Source organism: Pituophis catenifer, unplaced genomic scaffold, assembly GCF_029215685.1.
Source record: "Pituophis catenifer annectens isolate HBS135680 unplaced genomic scaffold, rPitCat1.0.hap2 SCAF_6, whole genome shotgun sequence".
Taxonomy (NCBI): domain Eukaryota; kingdom Metazoa; phylum Chordata; class Lepidosauria; order Squamata; family Colubridae; genus Pituophis; species Pituophis catenifer.
In genome coordinates, this window is record NW_027256886.1 from 1158608 (window position 1) to 1179539 (window position 20932).

Consider the following 20932-nt stretch of genomic DNA (forward strand, 5'->3'; position numbering starts at 1 on the left):
AGCACATCTGGACTTGTTCAAGTGAGGTGGCTCTTCTAAGACTCTCTAATTCCACCCTGTCAGTCAGTATTGGGACTGTCATGGAATCCTAGGGCAGGAAGGGACCTTTGAGGTCTTCTAGTCCAACCCCTGTTCAAAGCAGGACTCCTTATACCAGTGTTTCTCAACCTTGGTAGCTTGAAGATGGGTGGACTTCTCAAGGTTGAGAAACACTGCCTTATACCATCCCAGACAAATGTTGTCCAATCTTTTCTTGAAAACCTCCAATGTTGGAGCTCCCACAACATTGGAATCAAACTATCAAACCTGATAGTTACCTGTTACCCAATGGCCTTGCCAAGAACCCCCGGGCTTTTGAGAAAGGAGACAGACTCACAGAGGACCATTGTGTGCTCCTACCCAAACACTCTCTCTCTTTCGATCAATCCAGCCATCCAGGTGGGTTCCAAGCCATTGCCACCGCAGGTTTCAGCAGGAAGTGCCTTCTGCTAAAAACTCCTTTTTCGGTCAAAGGGCCTGTTGAAAATGTCCATGGAGCTTCTCCATCATCCAGGTCACGGCTGTCCCAGAGGTGCTTTTTTGAGGGGCAAGTGGACTTTTTCTTTGAAGACGTTTCCCTTCTCATCCAAGAAGCTTCTTCAGCTCTGACTGGATGGTGGAAGGATTTATGTTCCTTGCAGACAGCTGGTCATTTGCATCCTTTTAGAGAGTCGTTGAGGCCACTTGGGAGGGTCACCTGAGTGGTGCAAATGGACATGGAGCATTCTTGGAAGTGTTGAAAGGACCACGTGGTAGACAGGAGATGGCTAGTGTGGTATCCCTCCCCCTCTGTTGAGAAGGGGCTGTTGAATTTGAACATAGATGGCCTCTCTGACCATCTCTTTCAAGCCAGAGGTCCTCCCTCTGCAAAGCCCACAGTTTGGACAGACTCATCCAGTCAGAGCTGAAGAAGCTGAGAAGCAAAATGTCTTCAAAGAAAAACAAGACAGTCCAGTTGCCTGCTGAAAAGAAAAGCATTTCTGCTCCCTGGTTGCATTTTGAATTCTAGAGGTGATTAAAAAAAAACCCGACAGCCCCAGGAGGCCCAGCCAACAGAGTCAAGAGGTTTTTAGGCCGAATGAAAATCTCTAGCTGGCATGACCAGAAAACCCAGCTTGGACCTGGCCCAACAATGCTTTTTACAGTCCCTGGAAAGCAGAAATATCGGAGTGTGCTTCTGGCCAGTATTTTTGGCTTCTCCAAAATGAATCTGTGTCACTTCCCCACTTCTGTTCTCTGTGCGTTTCTCCCCCTTCCTCTTCTTTCTCCTCCTCCCCCTCCTCCCTGCAACCCCCTCCCTTCTAGCACTGATGATGTTCCCTAGTTGGGTCATGAAACATCTGCAAGAAAAGAACCAACTTCAGAGAACACCAAGGATCCCACCGTCTTTCTCCTCCCTCTTCTTCTTCCTCCTCTTCCTCTCTACAAACCCCTCACCCGTCTAGCACTGATGATGTTCCCTAGTTGGGCCATGAAACATCTGCAAGAAAACCACCAAGCTCACAGAGCACCAAGGAGCCCCCCTGTGCATCCCCGAGCTACAAATACTCTCTTCTCTAGGGGTTACATTTAAAATCCCGACTGCTCTGGCCCACTTCCCAGCCCACCAGGACCCATTTAAAAGTTCCGTTTCCTCTCTAATTCCTGAGCTGTGTCTCCACTGTGTAGGGAAGCTTTCAACGCATAAACCCCTCTCACCTCTGAACGTTAATAAATACTTCCGATGGAATAAAGGAGCACCGAAGAAGGGCAGACAGTGAAAAGATTGAACCTGGCCACCGGAAAGAATACATAAAACACCATTGGAGGGTTGATAGAGATCGTATCGAAATAAAACTATATACAAAAAGGAAACCAGTGGATATGACAAGAAACATCAAACCGAACCAAAATTAGGGAATACATTGGACGTCTTCAGCATGGCATCGTCACAAGACAAGACTTCAAAATGAATATGGGGAAAAAAAATATCACAACATAATATTTCAAGAGCGAAATCTAGGCGAGGCAGGGAGGGAGGGGCTCTTACAGACAAATTTGTCCTGGAGATTTTAATTTTTTTTTTCTCCAGCAGCAAAGAGAAGAGTAGCAATAAACGCACCAGTTACATTGAAAGCCATCGTCCTCGCCTGGCTAGCCCCCCCCCCCACTCCCCGCAACAACACAAAACAACACAACGTTGTGTGGGTCACACAGTCCAACAGAGCTGGTGGGCTCACCGAGGGAGAAAAAAGGGTTGAAGGCACTTTCAATCTGCATGTGATATTCTGGTAGGGTTCATACTTTCCAAAAACAGCTTCCGCGCTTCATTTTTTTCCCACCCCCCCCCTTACAAACGCATTTCAAATTATGAAAATTCCAGTAATTATGGATGCTCTCCTTACTGGTTCCAAAGTATACTTTTTTTTTAAAAAAAAAAAAAGCTTCATTTTGCTGTAATATTTCAAAAATACTGGAATTTGATGTCCACTCTGTAAGATTTATTAAGATTTATTCTAAATCTATTCAGGCCAGTTTATCTCAATTTGAACAACTTCATCTTCAAGTTGTTCAAACTGAGATACGCTGATGTGCTAATACTCATCCACATGGCTTACATTCACACATCACTTTTAACCAGGTCAGTAAAAAAAAAAAACCCACAGCTGCATTGACCCCCATTTCCTAAACTGGATTATTTTAAATCTTGCTTCCCTTCTTCCCTTGTGGCTTAAATGTGCTGTGTGAATCCAGCACGTTTGGTCAGTTCACGACACCCTGTACTTTGCAAGACCCGTAAAAGGTTATTAAAACTGAACAACAAAAAATTCAGGAACCGGATGAAGCATCTTGTTGAGGGCCCTCAAGGCCTCATTTGCAGCATCTTAAGGACGGGGTCTAAATTCTGTGCTCAAAACTAAGCTTAAAAAATTAAAATAAAACAGACCTGAGTCATCATTATTTATCCCAAATGATCTTTCTGATGAATGTATCTGTGAGTCGATGGAAATTAAAATTAAAAAAGAAAACAAGCTAATCTCATGTTGGTTCCTGTCCTTCAGGAAATGTTTGGAAAACAAGAAAGGGCTAAGCTAAAAATGTACAAAACTGTTGGGCCCATCCTAAAATGACCCAGTGTTTCCTGGGGGGGGGGGAATTCCCATTTTTCTTTCCCAGAAAAGGACATGGACATGTCTCTCTCTCTCATTTTTGGAAGTCTTCTTCTCAAGAAATAGTGCTCAGAATTCCAGGCGAAAGGACATGTGCTTGGGGAAACATCTCCAGAAGTTTGAGGTTGGTCCATTCCAGAAGAAACACTGACCCAGTCTGACCACAGAACCCTCCTCTGGCCTGATCCCAGCCACCTGGACATCTCATGACAATAAGACTACCACCTTCCTGGCTGACTGATTCCACCCTTCCCTGGCCTTCCTCTGGTGTCCATCTGGCCACATCCTACTCTTGTGCTCGGCCAACGGAAAACTATGGACAACAAAGCCAGGTTTTGGAAGCTCGAAAGAGATTCTCGGGGTGCAGGTGGGGTGAGAATGTTCCAAAGGCTGGACTTAACTGGCCAGCCTGGCACAGAGGCAAGGAGAACATCGCCCTACAACAGGCTGAAGGAGGAGGAGGAGGAGGAGGCACCATTTGTGGACATTCTCCTGCTGGAAAGGATGGTCTCCTTGGAGAATGAAAGGACGTCGGGATATCTCTTGGAAGAAATGCAATAAAGCCTGCTACATGGAAAGTCAGTATCTATAGGGAAAAAAAGGGACTAGGGAGGTTTCCTCCTACTGCTTATAGGGGTGACCTGCAAGCAAAGAAAACAGAAAAGAAATATCAAATCAGCAAAGGCATATTTTAGAATTTAGAATCAGAATAGAGCTGGAAGGGACCTTGGAGGTCTTCTAGTCCAGCCTCCTGCTCAAGCAGGAGAACCTATACCATTTTAGATAAGTGACTGTCCAGTCTCTTCTTAAAATCCTCCCACAACTTCTGGTGGCAAGCTGTTCCACTGGTTAATTGTCCTCACTGTCAGGAAATTTCTCCTTAATTCCAGGTTGCTTTTCTCCTTGATGAGTTTCCATCCATCTAAAAGATTAAATCATGGCAACTGGACCAAAGTTTTATTAAACTTTTGATGACTGAACCTTCATTTACATGTTGCTTTTTCATTTTGGGGAGAAATCCCCTTGCAGTCTACATGGCAACAATTGCTTCTTTCCAGTGACTCTGATTCTCAGCCTAAGTATTTTCATTTGGACTGAAGGAGGTTCCTTGGATGACTCACGAAAGGTTTTAATAAACTTTGCTCCAGTTCTCATGATTTAACCTTTTAGATCACTTTGTTGGTTTAGATCTGATGATCTGTGATTGTATCTGATGATTTATCACTCTGTTGCTTGTATGTACACTGAGAGCTTCCACGCTGGAGACAAATTCCTTGTGTGCCAATTCACCCTTGGCCAATAAAGAACATTCTATTTTATTCTATATTCTATTCTGTGTGGTGCGGTGGCCTCGAGGTGGAGCTCTCGCCTCACAATCAGGAGGCTGTGAGTTCGATCCTAGGTAGAGGCAGATGTGTCTCTCTCTGGGCACGTTGAGAATATATCCACTGAATATAACTCCGCACTGGTGACAGGAAAGGCATCCGGCCATTCAAACACTCTGCTAGCTCCATTCAGCTGCCCAAAACTCCACCCCACAAGGGATGATGGGGTCATTAAAAGACGATCATGATTCTATATTCTATTCTATAAAACAAGAGGCCACATCTCACCTTTATGAGCTGACTCCGATTTGGATATCTGATGGGCCACGTTATGCTGATTCGTAAGGCCAGGCGGATGGTCCAGCTCCTTGGTCAAGGGGGGAGCAGCTCTGGCGGAGAGAAGGCAGAACAGGTTAGCATCACAATTGTTGGCAACAAGTTGTTGTTTTTGGGAAATGGAGCCTGGAGAGGTAGTCCTCGATTTACAACGCTTCATTTACTGCCCATTCGACGTTACACTGGCCCTGAAAAAAAGCGACTTATGACCTTTTTCCCACACGTACGACCGCTGCAGCATCCCCAGGGTCACGTGATCAAAATTCAGCCACTTGGCAACTGACTCGTATTTATGACAGTTGTGGTGTCCTGGGATCATGTGATCCCTTTCTGTGATGTTCTGACAAGTGGTGTCAATGGGGGAGATTCATTTAACGACCATCTTACTGACTTAAGAACAGCAGTGATTCACTTATCCACTGTGTTGAGAAAGGTTGTAAAATCGGGCAGAACTTACTTAACAATTGTCTCATTTAGCAACGGAAATTTGGGGCTCAATCGGGGTCATAATTTGAGGACTACCTGTATTTCCAGAAGGAGATGCTACTGACATGGAAATAGGACCAGCCACCAAGCAGCAAAATGCACAATTTCCTTCTAAGTCTTCTTCCTCCTGCTCCTGCTCCTCCTCCCTTGCAAACCCCCTTCTAGCACTGATGATGTTCCCTAGTTGGATCATGAAACGTCTGCAAGAAAACCACCCAGTTCAGAGAACATCGTTTACCGTGTGGGCTTCTCGCTCCTGCCTCGGTGGGGGTCATATCCTTCCCTTGATCGTCCGCACGCCGACTCAGGAGGCTCCTGCTGGACGAAGACAAAAAAGCTAAGCTAGGATCAACCTTCAGGTTTCACGTCCGTGAAGACACAACCGGAGTGCAAGACAAGCAACGTAGCACATAATTTAAGGCCAGGAGGATTTCAGAGCAAAGGGGTGGACGCAGGTGGAACTGGGCTTCAATGGGAGGCACTGGAAGGTCAACCGGAAGAAAAATAAACCTATTCTTGCTTTATAGCTGTGACTGGAAATGAAGAAGGTGAGATCTTAGGAAACCCAGGAGGAAATCTTCTTGCAAACTTTCAATAAACCTGAATCAGAGATGGAAATTTTCTCTTTTGGCTTTCTCTGTCTCTATTCCCTGACATCAGTTATAGAAAAAAAACTCCACCATATATTTAAGAATTGAGAGTCGCGTGATTGCAAGATGGGAGGGGGGAGGAATATATAAATTTAATAAAATTGCCCAAGGCCAATCTTAATTTGGGATAAGAGATGGGATGCGGTTGGGGTGATTAACCTCCTGATTGAATATTTGGGACCTTCCAACTGAGGAATAAGAACCGAACCTACTGATTGGAATCGTCACTTGTCAAAGGATTATCAAAGAAATACCCAGATATAACAAGAGAAATTCTCAGCCTTCCTCAACCTGCCCCCACCCCACATAAGCTGAAATCTCGGCTTGCTCTCCAAACATGATGGGGAATAGAGATGGTCTATGAAAGCATAATTCATAAAGAGAGCAAATTCCATTCCTTTCTAGCACTGATGATGTTACCTATCTGGGTTATGAAATGTCAGCAAGAAAACAGTCCAGTTCAGAGCGCACCAAAAACTCCACAGTCCTTCTCTTTGTCCTCCTCCCCCACCACCAGCCCACTCCCTTCAGTACTGATGAAGTTACCTAGTTGGGTCATGAAACGTTTGCAAGGAAACCACCAAGCTCAGAGAACACCAAGGATCTCATAGTCTTCCTTTTCCTCTTCCTCCTCCTTTCCCCCTCTCCCCTGCAAACCCTCCCCCCCTTCTAGCACTGATGCCCTTACCTAGTTAGGTCATGAAACGTCTGCCAAAAAACCCACCAAACTCAGAGAGCATCAAGGACCCCACAGTCCTCCTCCTCCTCCTCCTCGCAAACCCATTCCCATCTAACACTGATGCTGTTATCTAGTTAGGTCATGAAACGTCTGCAAAAAAACCCCCAAGTTCAGAGAACAGCAAAGCCCCCAAAGTTCAAAACTAAAGATTTTCTTCTATTAAAAAACATAATTCTTGTACAGGGGATAAGTATGTCCTCCCTCCCCTCCCCCCTTTTTCCTTTCCAGCAGAAGCCAACCTCTTCCCAAACTGAATCATTTCTCACCTTCCAGTCTTGATCCGGCCTCTTCTTCTCCCGTTCCTTGGCCTTTTTGTAAGCTTTCTTCTCCTCTGCCATCAGAAGGCGAGCTATTTCCTGCGGGAAACAGTTTAAACAAATTACCGTTTTTTCCTTCTTTTTTTTGGCTCACCTCTCTGATTCTCAGTTTCTGAACTACAGAGAATAACAGAGTTGGAGAATAGAACAGAACAGAACAGAACAGAACAGAACAGAACAGAATCTGGAAGGGACCATTGAGGTCTTCTAGCCCAACCCCGTTCTCAAGCAGGAAATCCTATATCATTTCAGACAAATGGCAGCCCAGTCTCTTCTTAAAAGCCTCCAGTGATGGAGCTCCCACAACTTCTAGTGGCAAGTCGTTCCACTGGTTAATCGTTCTCACGATCAGGAAATTCCTCCTTAGCTCTAAGTTGCTTCTCTCCTTGATGAGTTTCCATCCATTTTTTTCTTCTCCTGCCTTCTGGTGCTTTGGAGAATAGGTGGACCCCTTTGTCTTTGTAGGAGCCCCTCAAATATTGGAAGACTGCTCTCATGCTACCCCTAGTCTTTCTTTTTGGTCCCTGTGCCATAATTTTTTTTTAACAGAATAACAAAACTCAGAAAGGTCTTTGGAGGTCCAAAGACTACAGAGAATAACAGAGTTGTAGAATAGAATAGAATAGAATAGAATAGAATAGAATAGAATAGAATAGAATAGAATAGAATAGAATAGAATAGAATAGAATAGAATAGAATAGAATCTGGAAGGGACCATTGAGGTCTTCTAGTCCAACCCCTGTTCAAGCAGGAGAGACCTGTACCGTTTCAGATAAATAGCTGTCCAATCCCTTCTTAAAAACTTCCAGGGACGGACCATCCTTCTGGTGGCAAGTTGTTCCACCGATTAACTTTTCTCTCTTGCAGGATATTTCTATGTTGGGTTTCTCCTTGATTAGTTTCCCTCCGTTGTGGGACTTACTTAGCAATTGTGGCAAGAAAAGATTCCAGATTCCACCAGAATGGAGAATGTTTACCCCCACCTGCCTTGCTTTCATGCTTAAGCCGAATTTCACGGGCCTTTTGACTGACACATTTATTCTCCCATCTGGAGTAATTCATCAGCATTTTTGGTTTTCCTTCCCTAAATGGTTGGGTGTCGTCCACCAAGACCACAGATGAGAAACCACATCTGCCTTGCGGCCAAGAAAAGTGAGTCACCAGGATACCGTGGCAGACATGAGCTCTACGGAAGAGTTCAGCCTTTTTAAGATTTTCCAACTTTGTCAACTTTTTAAGATGTGTGGACTCCAACTCCCAGAATCCCCTATAGCAGTGTTTCTCAACCTTGGAAGCTTGAAGATGGGTGGACTCCAACTCCCAGAATCCCCTATAGCAGTGTTTCTCAACCTTGGAAGCTTGAAGATGGGTGGACTCCAACTCCCAGAATCCCCCAGCCAGCAGCGCTGGCTGGGGGATTCTGGGAGTTGAAGTCCACCCATCTTCAAGCTACCAAGGTTGAGAAACACTGCCCTATAGCCACCACAATCTCTCCCACAGTTGCTACTGTTGAGCCAGGCGCAATCTATTCTGCACCTGGCTTTTCCTGCCTAAGTACAAATAGCCCTCGACTTACAACCGTTCATTTAGTGACCGCTCAAAGTTACGACGACACTGGAAAAAAATGACTTACGGCCGTTTCTCACCCTTGTGACCTTTGTAGCATCCCCATGATCATATGATCAAAATTCAGATGTTTGGCAACTGACTCATATTTATGACGGTCGCAGTGTCTCAGGGTCAAGTTGATTCCCTCTTTTGCGACCTTCTGACAAGCAAAGTCCATGGGGAAGCCAGATTCCCTTCACAACCGGATTACTAACTTATCAACAGTGGTGGTTCACTTAACCGCAGTGGCAAGAAAGGTCGTAAAATGGGGCAAAACTCACAAATGTCTCACTTAAGAACAGAAATGTTGGGCTCGACTGTGGTCATAAGTTGAGGACTACCTGTAAAGGGCTTTCTGTTTCTCATCATTGAACTACACCTTGTTGGGACCTCAACTCCCAGAATTCTTATTTGTGGCCATGCAGGCAAGTGGAATTCTGGGAGTTGAAGTCCACACACCCAGAAATGACCAAGAAATGATACAATACTGCATTAAGGGGAACAATGCACATGGGATGGAGCCTCTGAAGACCCAGGGGCCCCTGGAAAATAGCCAGCAAGTCCAGATCAAGAACCCCCCTTCTCTTTCCTAGCAGGAATAGCCAACATCCCAGAAGATGGGCTCAAGATGCAGAAGGATCTTGACAGAGTTGAACATTGGGCCCTGGCTAACAAAACGAAATTCAGTGATGAGAAAAGTAAGGCTTTCTTTATACTTAGGCAAGGAAAAAAAACCTAAATAGGCAGGTCCAGATAAGGTGAAACCTGGCTCAACAGCAGTAACTGTGAGGGATCTTGGAGTCCTACTGGACAATCACTTAAATCTGAGCCAGCCGTGTGCAACAACAGCTGCCCAAAAAGCCAACACAGTTCTGGGCTGCATAAACAGAGGGAGAGAATCAAGATCACGTTAAAAGTGTTAATACCACTTTACAAGGCCTTGGTAAGGCCACACTTGGAATCCTGCATTCAGTTTTGGTCGCCACGATGTAAAAAAGATGCTGAGACTCTAGAAAGAGTGCAGAGAAGAGCAACCAAGAGGATTAGGGGACTGGAGGCTAAAACATAGGAAGAACGGTTGCAGGAACTGGGTATGGCTAGTTTGATGAAGAGAAGGACTAGGGGAGACATGATAGCAGTCTTCCAATATCTCAGGGGCTGCCACAAAGAAGAGCGAGTCAAGCTATTCTCCAAAGCACCTGAGGGCAGGACATGAAGCAACGGATGGAAACTCATCGAGAAGCAACCTGGAACTAAGGAGAAATTTCCTGACAGTTAGAACAATTAACCAGTGGAACAACTGGCCTCCAGAAGTTGTGAATGCTTCAACACTGGAAATTTTTAAGATGATGTTGGATAACCATTTGTCTGGGATGGTAAAGAGTCTCCTCCTTGAGCAGGGGGTCGGACGAGAAGACCTCCAAGGTCCCTTCCAACCCTGGTATTCTGTTATTCCCTTCAATGTAGACTCTAACCCTTATGTTACTACGATGGGGGATTGGACTAGATGACCTCCAAGGCCCCTTCCAACTCTATTCTGTATTAAGGTATTTCCCAGATCTCTTCCAACTCTGTGATTCTGTTGTTTACCTACCTCGTCTTGAGCAACTTGTGCAGCCCTCCTGTCCACCTGGCTGGCCTAAAAAACAAAGAAAAAAAAGGGAAATTTTAAAAAGAGAAGATTGGGAAACTGTTTCCTGCAGACCTCCAAGGTCCCCCCCCTCTTCACCCCTGCTTTGAACTCTTTCTCCCCACCTCCCCAAACGAGGTACTTCAAACACCCCCTCCTCTGCTTCTGGCTCCCTCCAACCCACTGTGGCTCCACTTGGAAATTCTCTCTTGGCCTCTAACCTCCGAAAAATTCTACTTTGGGGCTACACAACTCCTTTCCCAGCCCTTCCGATCAACGTAATGGGGTTTCGACCCTACCCTTGATTGAGGATAGATAAGAAGCCATCGTAAATTTTCTCTGAGTTGTACACAGTAACAGTTTGTTAGCAGACGGTTTTGAAACTTTATTCTTGTTTTTCTGGGTTTTATTCCTTCCGATGCTTTACCTGTTAAGTATTTTGTCATCCATATAGTAGATAGGTGACAGGTTAATAATTTGCATGTAGAATTAGAAGTTTGAAAACTTGCTTTGGGCTCATTTCGCAAGGAGGGTGAAACTAATATTCTTGTAATATATTCATCGGTATTGGGGAGGGGGGAGGAAATATGTGTTTATGCGTTTGTGTTTTTTAATGCACTTTTTTGTGCAATGTATTGTCTGCTTTATTTTTTCTTTCTTTGCTTATCTTTTATGCATCTATTTTTTTTAAGTTTTGTATTTCTATTTCTTCTTGAATAAAATAAAATTAGATAACCCCCCCCCCCCCCGACAAAAAAGGAAATCTCCGCTTGTTCTCCAATATCTGGAAAATTAGGTTTGGGGCCACACAGCCCCTTTCCCATTTTCTCTTTCAATCAGGCCCTGCATCGCTCACCCCCTTCAACTCCCAGAGAAGACCCCTACCCACCCACCCATGCCCGGGATGCTATTCTCTTTTCTGCCATGAACCGTGGAGAAAATCAAAGAAGGGCACCAAAGCAGCTGAAAATGGGAAAATTAAATGGGGGGGGGGGTTCGTCTCAGGATTCCCCCCTGTAACGGCAGAGTTTGGCCCTGCTCACCAGCAGTTCCTCTTCCTGTAACTTCCAGGCAATCTCAGCATCGTAGGCTTCGGGGTCCCGGGAAGCCCCTACTCGGGGTCTGGCGTAGACGTCTTCCTTTGACCCCCGGGGTTTTGTCCCTGCAAAACAGGTTGCTACGTGGGATGATTGCTAAGAGAGTTTGGCCCCATGTTACGACCTTTCTCGGCACGGTTGTTAAGTGAATCGCTGCAGCTTAGTCACACCATCATTAAGTGAACCTGGCTCCCTCCTCCCCCCCAGTTGACTCTGCTTGTCAAAAGGTCACAAAGGGGGATCACATCACCCTGGGACATTGTGACGGTCGTAAATGCGAGACAGTTGCCAACGGTCTGAATTTTGATCACATAACCACGGGGATGTTTCAACGGTCGTAAGTGTGAAAAACCTTCTGCCCTTCTCCTGTGCACCACCTGTTGTCAGGCCTGGAAGCCATCTTTTGCCTTGGGCCTTCAGGCCTGCCACATTTAGTGCGGTGGGAAACTGGGAGGGGGGATTGTATGGAGCCAGGGTGATATGTAGTCATAATAACATTCCTTTCTCAGAGAGTCAAGGACATCTTGCCCTGCACCTGGAGGGCTGGAACTGGGAGGCATCTCCAGATGGGACGCTGCTTGGATTGGGCCATGTGATGGACAGGTGGGTGCAGGGGAAGGGACCTGGACTTTCTTTTAGGTGGGGAAAACCTGGAAGCTTTCAGATTCGGCTTTTCCCAGATGTGCCAATATGACATCTCTAATAAAATGGAACTTTGAGGAACTTCAAGCCTTGGAGCTTTCTTTCGTTGGGAATGTTAGTTGAAATCCTGACACCTCTTTCCTGACCAGCTAGCAGCACAGAGAAGACCCCTGGACAGACCTTTCAGAGGGAAAGCAGGCCACCCCCCCAAAAAAAAAAACCCTGGCACCCCTCTTGTACAGCAACGGAGCCCTCAGCAGCATCTGCTGAACAGAAGGCGTGAACAGCCCAGCTGCCTCCACTTAGCAGCGTCTCTGGGGAAGAACTCCGAGACTACAGAGAGCGAGACAACTTTCCCAGGACACCCCCATCCCTTGGCGTGGGCCCAGGGAGAAGCCAGGCCTACAGGAAGAGGTGGGGGGGTGGAAGGGTCTATTTATAGGCCTACGGGGGCCACTGCAAAGCCGACAGCCATTGCAAAACGTCACCGAATTGGAAGGAGAACAAAAGCTGGGGGTTTGCATGAATGGACCAGATGCAACCAGGTTCCATCCAAAAAGATTTTGCTGGGAACAAAGAGGGAAGGGGATTTGCCCCGTCTGGGACCCATTTGCAGCAAGAGTCTGGCGTCTCTTTCCCAGCTTTGCAAAGGAGAAAGTCTCCGTACTTTTTCCCACCCAAGCAGGGGACCAGCCGCCATCCCCTTGCTGAGTTCGGGACAGGATGGGGGCCATCTGCTGGCTTCTCTCTCCTTCCTTGGATGGATCCCCCAAATTGTCATTATTATGGTTCATTAAACCATCAGATCATTAAATTGTGGCGCTCGGGCAGAAGACGGGATGGTGGCCATCCATGCTGGTGTCCGGCTTGGGTGACCCCGGACATTGGCCCTTTCCTTAGCAGCTACATTTCCTGACAGGGAGAAGAATTAACCCGTGGGATGACTTGTCTCCAAGAGGTTGTGGGGGTTGGACTAGAAGACCTCCAAGGTCCCTTCCAACTCTGCTATTCTGTGAAACACACAGGAACTGTCACAACCACAAGAAAGCATTTTATGGTTAATGACTCTAATCGTCCTCTCTTTTCCTTCTCCTCTGCTCCGTAACTCCCTCTCCTTTCTAACACTGATGTTATACTCTAGCTGGGTAATTAAACATCTCTTAAGAAAACCACCCAGTTCAGAGAGCACCAAGGGCCTTACAGTCTTCTTCCTCCTCCTCCTCCTTCTCCTCATCTTCCTCCTCTCCCTCCCTTCCATCACCGATGATGTTCCCTAGTTGGGTCATGAAACGTCTGCAAGAAAACCACTCAGCTGAGAGAGCCTCAAGGACCCCACAATGCACTAGGGACTGTATCAGAGCCTGCTTATGGGGCTGAAGGACCTGCTCTGGCTTCCAGGCTGAGACTGACCCCCATTTCAGTTCAGAAGAAGGGAGGGAGACAGACTTCAAGCTCCCTAACAGGGAACATCCATCACACCTGTAACAGAAGCCCTGGTGTTGCTAGAGCAAACTTAGGGACAGGGAACAAAAACTCTACCCAACCTTCTTCCTGACTGGCAATTTTAGTGGAATCCTCCCTTCTTGGGAGGGTTTAGGATTCCTCGACTGGCAGCTGGCACCCTTCTGGCCCAAGGGGGAAAGGCGGAAGACAGAAGGCCCAGCCTCGAGCACAAAGACCCCTTTGGCCGTGGCCCCATTACCTGGATTCCGGGGACGCCTGCCTTCCCTGTCCCTGCCCTCCCTGCGGTGGGAGGTGGGGGAGGCCCGTGCCCCCCTGGGTTCCCTTTCTCCATCCTCCCTCCTGGGCCGGTGCCGGTGGGCAGCATCCGAGTCGTAGTGCCGGGCGTGATGGACGGGGGTCCTTGGGGAACCACGATCCTCCTGAGGTGGCAGCCCACCACGGTCCGGATTGGGAGAAGGGCTTTGGCCGTACCGTCTTTCCGCTTGCCTCTCTCTCCCGTTGGGGGTCGGCCCCCGTTCCCCCTGCCCTCGGGGCCCACGGCTGCCATGTCCACTTCTCCATTCCTCTTCTTGGCCCACAAGAGGAGGGGGCGTCCTTTGGGGTCTCTCGTGGCTCCGAGGCCTGGTCCCTCGACTGGCCCGGGGTGGCTCTGCATCCAAGACAAGCAGATGTGGCCCCCGAGATTTGTCCTGGCCCCGGTTGGGGCGACTGCAGGCTCTGTCGGGGGCTTCATCTTCCTCTTCCTCCTCTACCTCTGGAGGACCCCTGTGATGGGGAGGCCTCTCGTGTCCGTCTTTCTTCCTCTCCCGTCGCTTCTCCCGGTCCTTCCTCCGGTCATCCTTGCTCTTCTTCGCTTCCTCGCCACTCTCCCAAGTCTCCAGGTCAAGACCCTCTGGAACCAGTGGGGGCCCCCTCCAAGGCTCCCTCGTTTGGGGGGGCTGCCCCTCAGCGCTCCCGGGCTGAGGGTCTTTGGGCCCCGGTTCCCAGGGAGTCCCGGACAAGCGGTCTGGGCAACAATGAAGCGGCAAGACAGACAAGGGAGGTGAGTTAGTGACCTGGGTTAATGGCAGGTATCTATCAGGCTACACAGCGAAGGGGGCAGGGGGGAGGGGGAGCCAAGGGGAGAAAGCTTGGAGGGGCAGGGAAGGCATGCAGATGAGCAGCAAATTTCCTGCCGGGCCCCCGGCCCCTCACCCCGAGAGCAAAATCTCCGTCTCTTCACCACAATCCTAAATGCTGAAGCTCTGAACCCAGGACTCTCTCCGTCTCCAGTAAGGAGGGTCCCTTCCTTGCCCGGACAGGACAATGCAGCAATTCAATTATCACCACGTCCAAGGACAGAAATCCAAGGCTGTTTGCTGCTCACTTTCTAATGGCCCCACGCGTGAGATTCCCAGGGGGATTGTTGGGGGGAGCCAACACAGGCCAAAAGATTTGCTTTCTTGCTCAAGAGGTCAAAAGTCACTTCAGTCCCCCCACTCACGGCTGTCCCGAAGGTGATTTCTTTTTCCCCCCAAAGGCAACTGGACTTTCTTGGGGTTTTTGCTTTGAAAACCTTTTTGCTTCAACTGAAGAAGCTTCTTGAATGAGAAGAGAAACATTTTCAGAGAGAAAAAAAAACACCAAGAAAGTCTAGTTGCATTTTGGAAAAAAAGCACTTTGGGGATGGAGAATCTCCATTGACAAGCTGCGTTGTTGGGTATGGACTGAGAGGTTTGGGTCCCCCCACGGCCCCCAATCTGTGTGTGCGCATGCAGGAAGGGAAATTTGGCACCACATGTTAGGTTTGTAAACACCACCTTGGCAAGATCGCCCAGAAGCAGCAAAAGAATGCAAAAGAAGCCGGAACCAGTAAAGGAGAATATTTGTAGCTCAGGATGGAGGTGAGGGGCCCTGGGGACACTCTTGAGCCTGGAGGTTTTCCTGCAGACGTTTCATGACCCTAAGTAGGGGACATCGTCAGAACTAGAAGGGAGGGGGGTTTGCAGAGAGAGGAAGAGGAGGAGGGGAACTGTGGGGTTCTTGGGGTTCTCTGATTCTGATGGTTTTCTTGCAGACATTTCATTGCCAAATTAGGTAATATCTTCAGTGCTAGAAGGGAGTGTGGTTTGTGGAGTGTAGAAAAAGGAGGGAGAGGAGAAAAGGAGGAGGAGGAGGAGAAAGAGGAGCAGAAGAGGAGGAGGAAGAAGAGGGAGGAGGAGGAGCAGAAGAGGAGGAGGAAGAAGAGGGAGGAGGAGGAGAAGAGGAGGAAGAAGAGGGAGGAGGAGGAGCAGAAGAGGAGGAGGAAGAAGAGGGAGGAGGAGGAGCAGAAGAGGAGGAAGAAGAAGAGGGAGGAGGAGGAGGACTGTGGGAGTCCTTCGGGCTATCCGAGCTGTTTCCTTGCAGACATTTCATGATCCAGCTTGGTAACATCATCAATGCACATTTTTGAGAGAAATGTAGGAAGAATAATACCTTAACAGTTGATGTCAGCTTTGTAAATAAAAAAAGAACTCCAAAGCTATGACACCATTATTCATCCATTATCACTTCCCAATGTATTTATTTATTTGAAGAGGGTAGAAGTTATTTTCTGGGAAGCTCTTCGTATGTGGCAAGCCATTTTCCTACAAATCTACCGCGTGTTTCATGAATCCTTCCCCCCCACCCCCCACCCCATGTTTAGCACTGATGACGTTACTTAGCTGGGTCATGAAACGTCTGCAAGAAAACCGCCAAGCTCAGAGAGCACCAAGGATCCCAATTTTCAACCCAGAACTACAGATATTCTCCTTTATTGGTGGGGGTACATAATCCTACGCTCGGGGCAGAGTCCAAGCGAAGGAAGGACGAGCAAGGATGGGAAAGACGCCACAATTGCAAAGCAGGCAGACGGCCACAAGTCCAGCGGAAAACGCAGGAGGAGTCAGGAAAGGGCTGGATTGCCACACCAGCCAGGTGAATGCTGGGATCGACTCTGCTACCCGCGCAGGTGGCCAAGGAGAGCCCGGCAGCAGGTGAGCTCTGGCCATTAGCACCGAAGCGATCCAGCTCTTGAGGAAAAGGTGCATCCTCCATTTGGGTTTGAAGGCTACCAGCCATGATCTGCCTTTTTTCCCGACACACCCAAGACGAAGAAAAGCAGAATCTGTTGCACAGATGCACAATTAAAGAGGCCGGCCGGAGAAACCACACCAAGCGAATTTCCCACCAAGTTCATTAAATCCCAGCTGTGGAAGTTCCTTTGATCACGTGAGCCCTTCCAGGAGGAGGAGGAGGAGGAGGAGGAGGAAGAGAGCCAGCGCGTAAATCACAATCCGAGAGGCGATTTCCGTTCTGCAGCAGCGATGTTGATCAAACCGCGAGTGGCTTTCGGGGGAAGATCGGAAGGAAGCACAGAAAAACCTCGCCCCTCCCAGGGTCTGTCCAGTTGGCTCTGGTGGAGTTCATTCACGCCAAGTCCGGCGTCCCTCTCGGTCCCCAGGGAGGTCTAAGGCAGGGGCCTCCAACCTGGGCCAGTTTGAAGCCTCGTGGACTTCAACTCCCAGAATTCTCCAGCCAGCAGCTGCTTACACTCAAAGGTCCCTTCCAGCCACATGTTTTTATGATCTTGGGCAGAGGGGTGGACTAGAAGACCTCTAAAATCCCTTCCAACTCTGCTATTCTGTAATTCTGAGCCCTCTTTGGGCTCCTGGGCTACAGCTGGGCACTTGGCAAGATCTGAGGGGGGTGGGAGTGCCTGTCTCTGTGTGTGTGTTGATTTCTTTGAGAAGCCTGGGCCCCTGGGCATCCAGACGGAGAAGCCCCTTCCCTTGACCCATGGCCTTCGTCCTAGGCCTGAGGGAGACACCCCGTCTTAACTGCCACACCCAAAAGGCTCCCCTTGCAGAGGTCAAAGGGCAAAAGGCAACCGAGGGGGGGAGACGGGGGAGCAGCCCCTCCGCTCACCTCTGTTCTCCGGGCAGGGGGCTTCTTCAGAAGCGGCCAGGCGCAAGGGATCCGGGGGCAGCTTCTTCCTCCTTTTCTCCTCCTGAAGCTCCTTCTGCTGCAGAATCCGCGCAATGTCCTGAAACGAAGCACAAGTGACGGGATCCTCTACCCTCTACGGTTTCCCTGGAAATCCGGTTGGATCTCCGTCTTTTTCTTCCTGGGGGTTTCCTGCACAAGCAGGGGGGTTTGGACTAGAAGACCTCTAAGGGCCCTTCTGACTCTGTTGTCCTGTTCTGTTGACACGGACGCCAAGAGGACCCTACCAGCCCCCATCCCCCAGGTCTTCCTGAGGACCCCCACCCCCACCTGGAGATCTTTTCTCTACAGGCAGTCCTCAACTTACGACCTCAATGGAGCCCAAAATATATGTGGGCAAGTGAAACATTCGTTAAGTGAGTTTGGTCCCACTTTACGACCTTTCTTGCCAGACTTGTTGAACTGAATCACTGCAGTTATTAAGTGAATCACATGGTTATTAAGTGAATCCGGCTTCCCCATTGACTTTGCTCATCAGGAGATCACAAAAGGGGATCACGTGACCCAGGGACACCGCAACCGTCATAAGAACATGCCAGCTGCCAAGCCTCTGAATTTTGATCATGTGACGCTGGGGAGGCTGCGACGGTTGTAAGCGCGAAAAACGGTCATAAGTCACTTTTTCCAGCGCCGTTGCGACTTCGGTCACTAAATGAACGGTTGCAAGTCGAGGACTAGCTGTGTGCCTCCACAGGCAAATCTACTCTTCGAAGCTTGTGGGGCAACAGTGGGAGGACCTGTTGGCTTCCTCCAGGACTGGGGCCTCCAACCTTGGCCACTTGGGAATTCTGAGATTTGAAGCCCACCAGGCTTAAAGTTGCCAAGGTTGGAGACCCCCTGCTCCAGGAGATGGGTCTCCACGCCCGGGTGAAGCTTACCTCATCATCCTCTTCCTGGCGTCGTTGCTCTTCGGCTTCAATCACCAGTTTGACTTGGATTTCCTGGGCGATCTCGCAGTCTTGCTGTTCTCTGAAAATTGGACCAGAGGGTCTTTGTGAGTGGGTGGGGGACAGACTGGGAGCATCAAGCGGGGGACGGAAGACGAGGGCAACGGGAGGTTTCTGCCTCGGCTCAGAAGAACCTCCACCAAGGCCTTCGAGATGAGAAAGGCTGTTCGGGGGCAAGAATCGCGGGAGACAGGGCTGCCCCACCCTTGCCACTTGTAAGATCTGTGGACTTCAACTCCCAGAATCCCCCAGCCAGCCATGGAGGAGGAAGAGGAGAAGGAGAAATAGGGGAGGAGAAGAGAGAGAAAGGGGTGAGGAAGAGGAGAAGAAATTGTGGAAAAGAAGGAGAAAGAAATGGTGACAGTGGTGGGAGGAAGAGGAGGAGAAGGAACGGGAGGAAGACTGTGGGGTCCTTGGTGCTCTCTGAGCTTGGTGGTTTTCCTACAGATGTTTCATGACCCAACTAGAGGACATCATCAGGGCTAGAAGGGAGAAGGAGATGGAGATGGAGGAGGGAGGACTATGAGGTCCTTGGTGGTCTCAGGGCTTGGTGGTTTTCTTGCAGACGTTTCATGACCCAACTAGAGGACATCATCAGGGCTAGAAGGAAGAAGGAAGGAAGGAAGGAAGGAAGGAAGGAAGGAAGGAAGGAAGGAAGGAAGGAAGGAAGGAGAGAAAGAGATGGAGAAGAAACCCCCCACCCCCCTCCTTTCTCTCTAAAGACCCGGAAGCGCCCACCCACCATCTGCTCAGCCTACGTTAGGAGGAGCAAAAGCTTTGGAAGTCAAGTCTTTCTCCCTTCAGACCGACTAAGAGCCATGTCAACGGTTCTTATGAAATATGAGCTTCTCTGATCTCCTCCCACCCCTTTTTTCATGTCCTGCAGCTATGAAGCTGGGATGCACCTCCGAGACTGACGCAAACCTCTGCGCCTTCAACCTGGCCTGTTCGGGAGCAGCAAGCAAGCAGCTTTTCTGATCTAGGCCAGATGCTCACCCAGGCCCCACTTGCATTTGCATTGGGTGGGTGGGTAGGTGGGGGGGTTACATGACCTCTTTGGCTCTGGATGAAAACACTGCTCATCTTGAAGTCAGACGGCTGAGATCATGAGCCGAAATCTCCCCCCAGGCCAAGCCACGTCTCCATCCACCCCAAACCCCCAGCCCGGCCTTCTACCATTGCTTGCGTGTCTTTTCTGCACTTCTTCCCAGTTCTTCCTTACATCCTTTTCCAAATGCAACACTCACAACTGCACCCCGATATTTATTTCCCTGCCCCCCAAAAAAAGGCATTATGACATTTCCAAAACACGGAATTTGCCCCCTTTTTTAACGGCTGCCAGATACGGCATTGATCATTTCATGCCACAATATGACTTCCATTATATTTATTTTACTGTTCAATTTACATCCCGTCTTAAACTCTGTGTAACTCCTGCATGACATGAATGATATTCGCAATTACAGCAGACCCACCCACCTCTTTTTCCAGTCCCACGCACAGAATTAAAAGACGAGGGGCTCCAGGGTGCAAGGCCTTGTGTTTACTTACGCCACGGTGCAGGGGTGAAATGCTCCTGGTTCGGACCGGATCGCCCGATCCAGTAGCAGTGGAGGCAGGTGGTTCGGAGAACTGGTAGCAAAAATCTCTGAACGCCCCCCCCCCCCCCGCCCCCAGGCCCAGCTGAGCCACACAATCATCAGAGGCTTTTTTTTTTTAGTTTTTAAAAGCATTTTTTCTACAACCTCTTTGGCTGAAAAAATGCTTTTAAAAGTAAAAAAAAAAAAGCCTCTGATGATTGCACGGCTCAGTTGGGATCATCAAAGGCTTTTAAAAGCATCTGACGATCCAAGCTGAGTTGCCTGATCGGCAGAGGCTTTTAAAAGAAAAAAAAGCCTCTGTCGATCAGGCAACTCAGCTGGGATCGTCAGAGCCTTTTGAAAGCATTTTTTACAACCTCTTCGCCGAAGTTTTAAAAGCTGGTTTTAAAAGTTAAAAAAAAAATTGGCCACACCCACCCAGTCACATTACCCCTCCCCCACAAAGCCACGCCCACAGAACCGGTAGTAACAAATTTTACATTTCACCACTGCCACGGTGCCATTTTAATAAGACGGACCCCTTTCAACCTGGTGTCGTGGGGAGTGTGCGGATTGCCACTCCCAAGTGTGCTGAGCATTTCAGAGTGGTTGCAAAACCTTTTATGGGGGAGCAGAGAGGAGAGAGGCTGATTTGAGGGGCCCTTGGTGCTCTCTGAGCTGCGTCGTTTCCTTGCAGACGTTTCATGACCCAACTAGATATCATCATCAGTGCTAGTCCTAGTCCCACTCACTAACATTGATGATGTTCCCTAGCTGGGTCACGAAACATCTGCAAGGAAACAACCCAGCTCAGAGAGCACCAAGGACCCCACAGTTCTCCTCCTCCTCCTCCTCCTCCTCCTCCTCCTCCTCCTCCTCCCCGCAAGCCCCTCTCCCTTCTAGCACTGATGATGCTAC

At 48.8% G+C, this 20932-nt stretch overlaps 1 protein-coding gene across 3 annotated transcripts in view; it reads right to left on the reverse strand.

The window, feature by feature from the left end:
- Positions 1–1850: 1850 nt before the first annotated feature.
- The window catches only part of CCDC50 (coiled-coil domain containing 50), a 30788-nt gene continuing 11706 nt past the window's right edge, over positions 1851–20932 (reverse strand). Inside the window, exons 4-11 of one of the 3 annotated variants that reach the window (XM_070945001.1) lie at positions 18366–18456; positions 17410–17527; positions 11323–11441; positions 10244–10288; positions 6991–7080; positions 5574–5653; positions 4802–4902; positions 1851–3774 (exon numbers count right to left, since the gene is read on the reverse strand). In XM_070945001.1, coding sequence (XP_070801102.1) covers positions 3626–3774; positions 4802–4902; positions 5574–5653; positions 6991–7080; positions 10244–10288; positions 11323–11441; positions 17410–17527; positions 18366–18456 — 793 coding nt within the window. In that variant the 3' untranslated portion in view covers positions 1851–3625. Of the gene's footprint in view, positions 3830–4801; positions 4903–5573; positions 5654–6990; positions 7081–10243; positions 10289–11322; positions 11442–17409; positions 17528–18365; positions 18457–20932 lie in introns of all 3 variants that reach the window. The other 2 variants (XM_070945000.1, XM_070944999.1) reach the window with 2 other exon arrangements.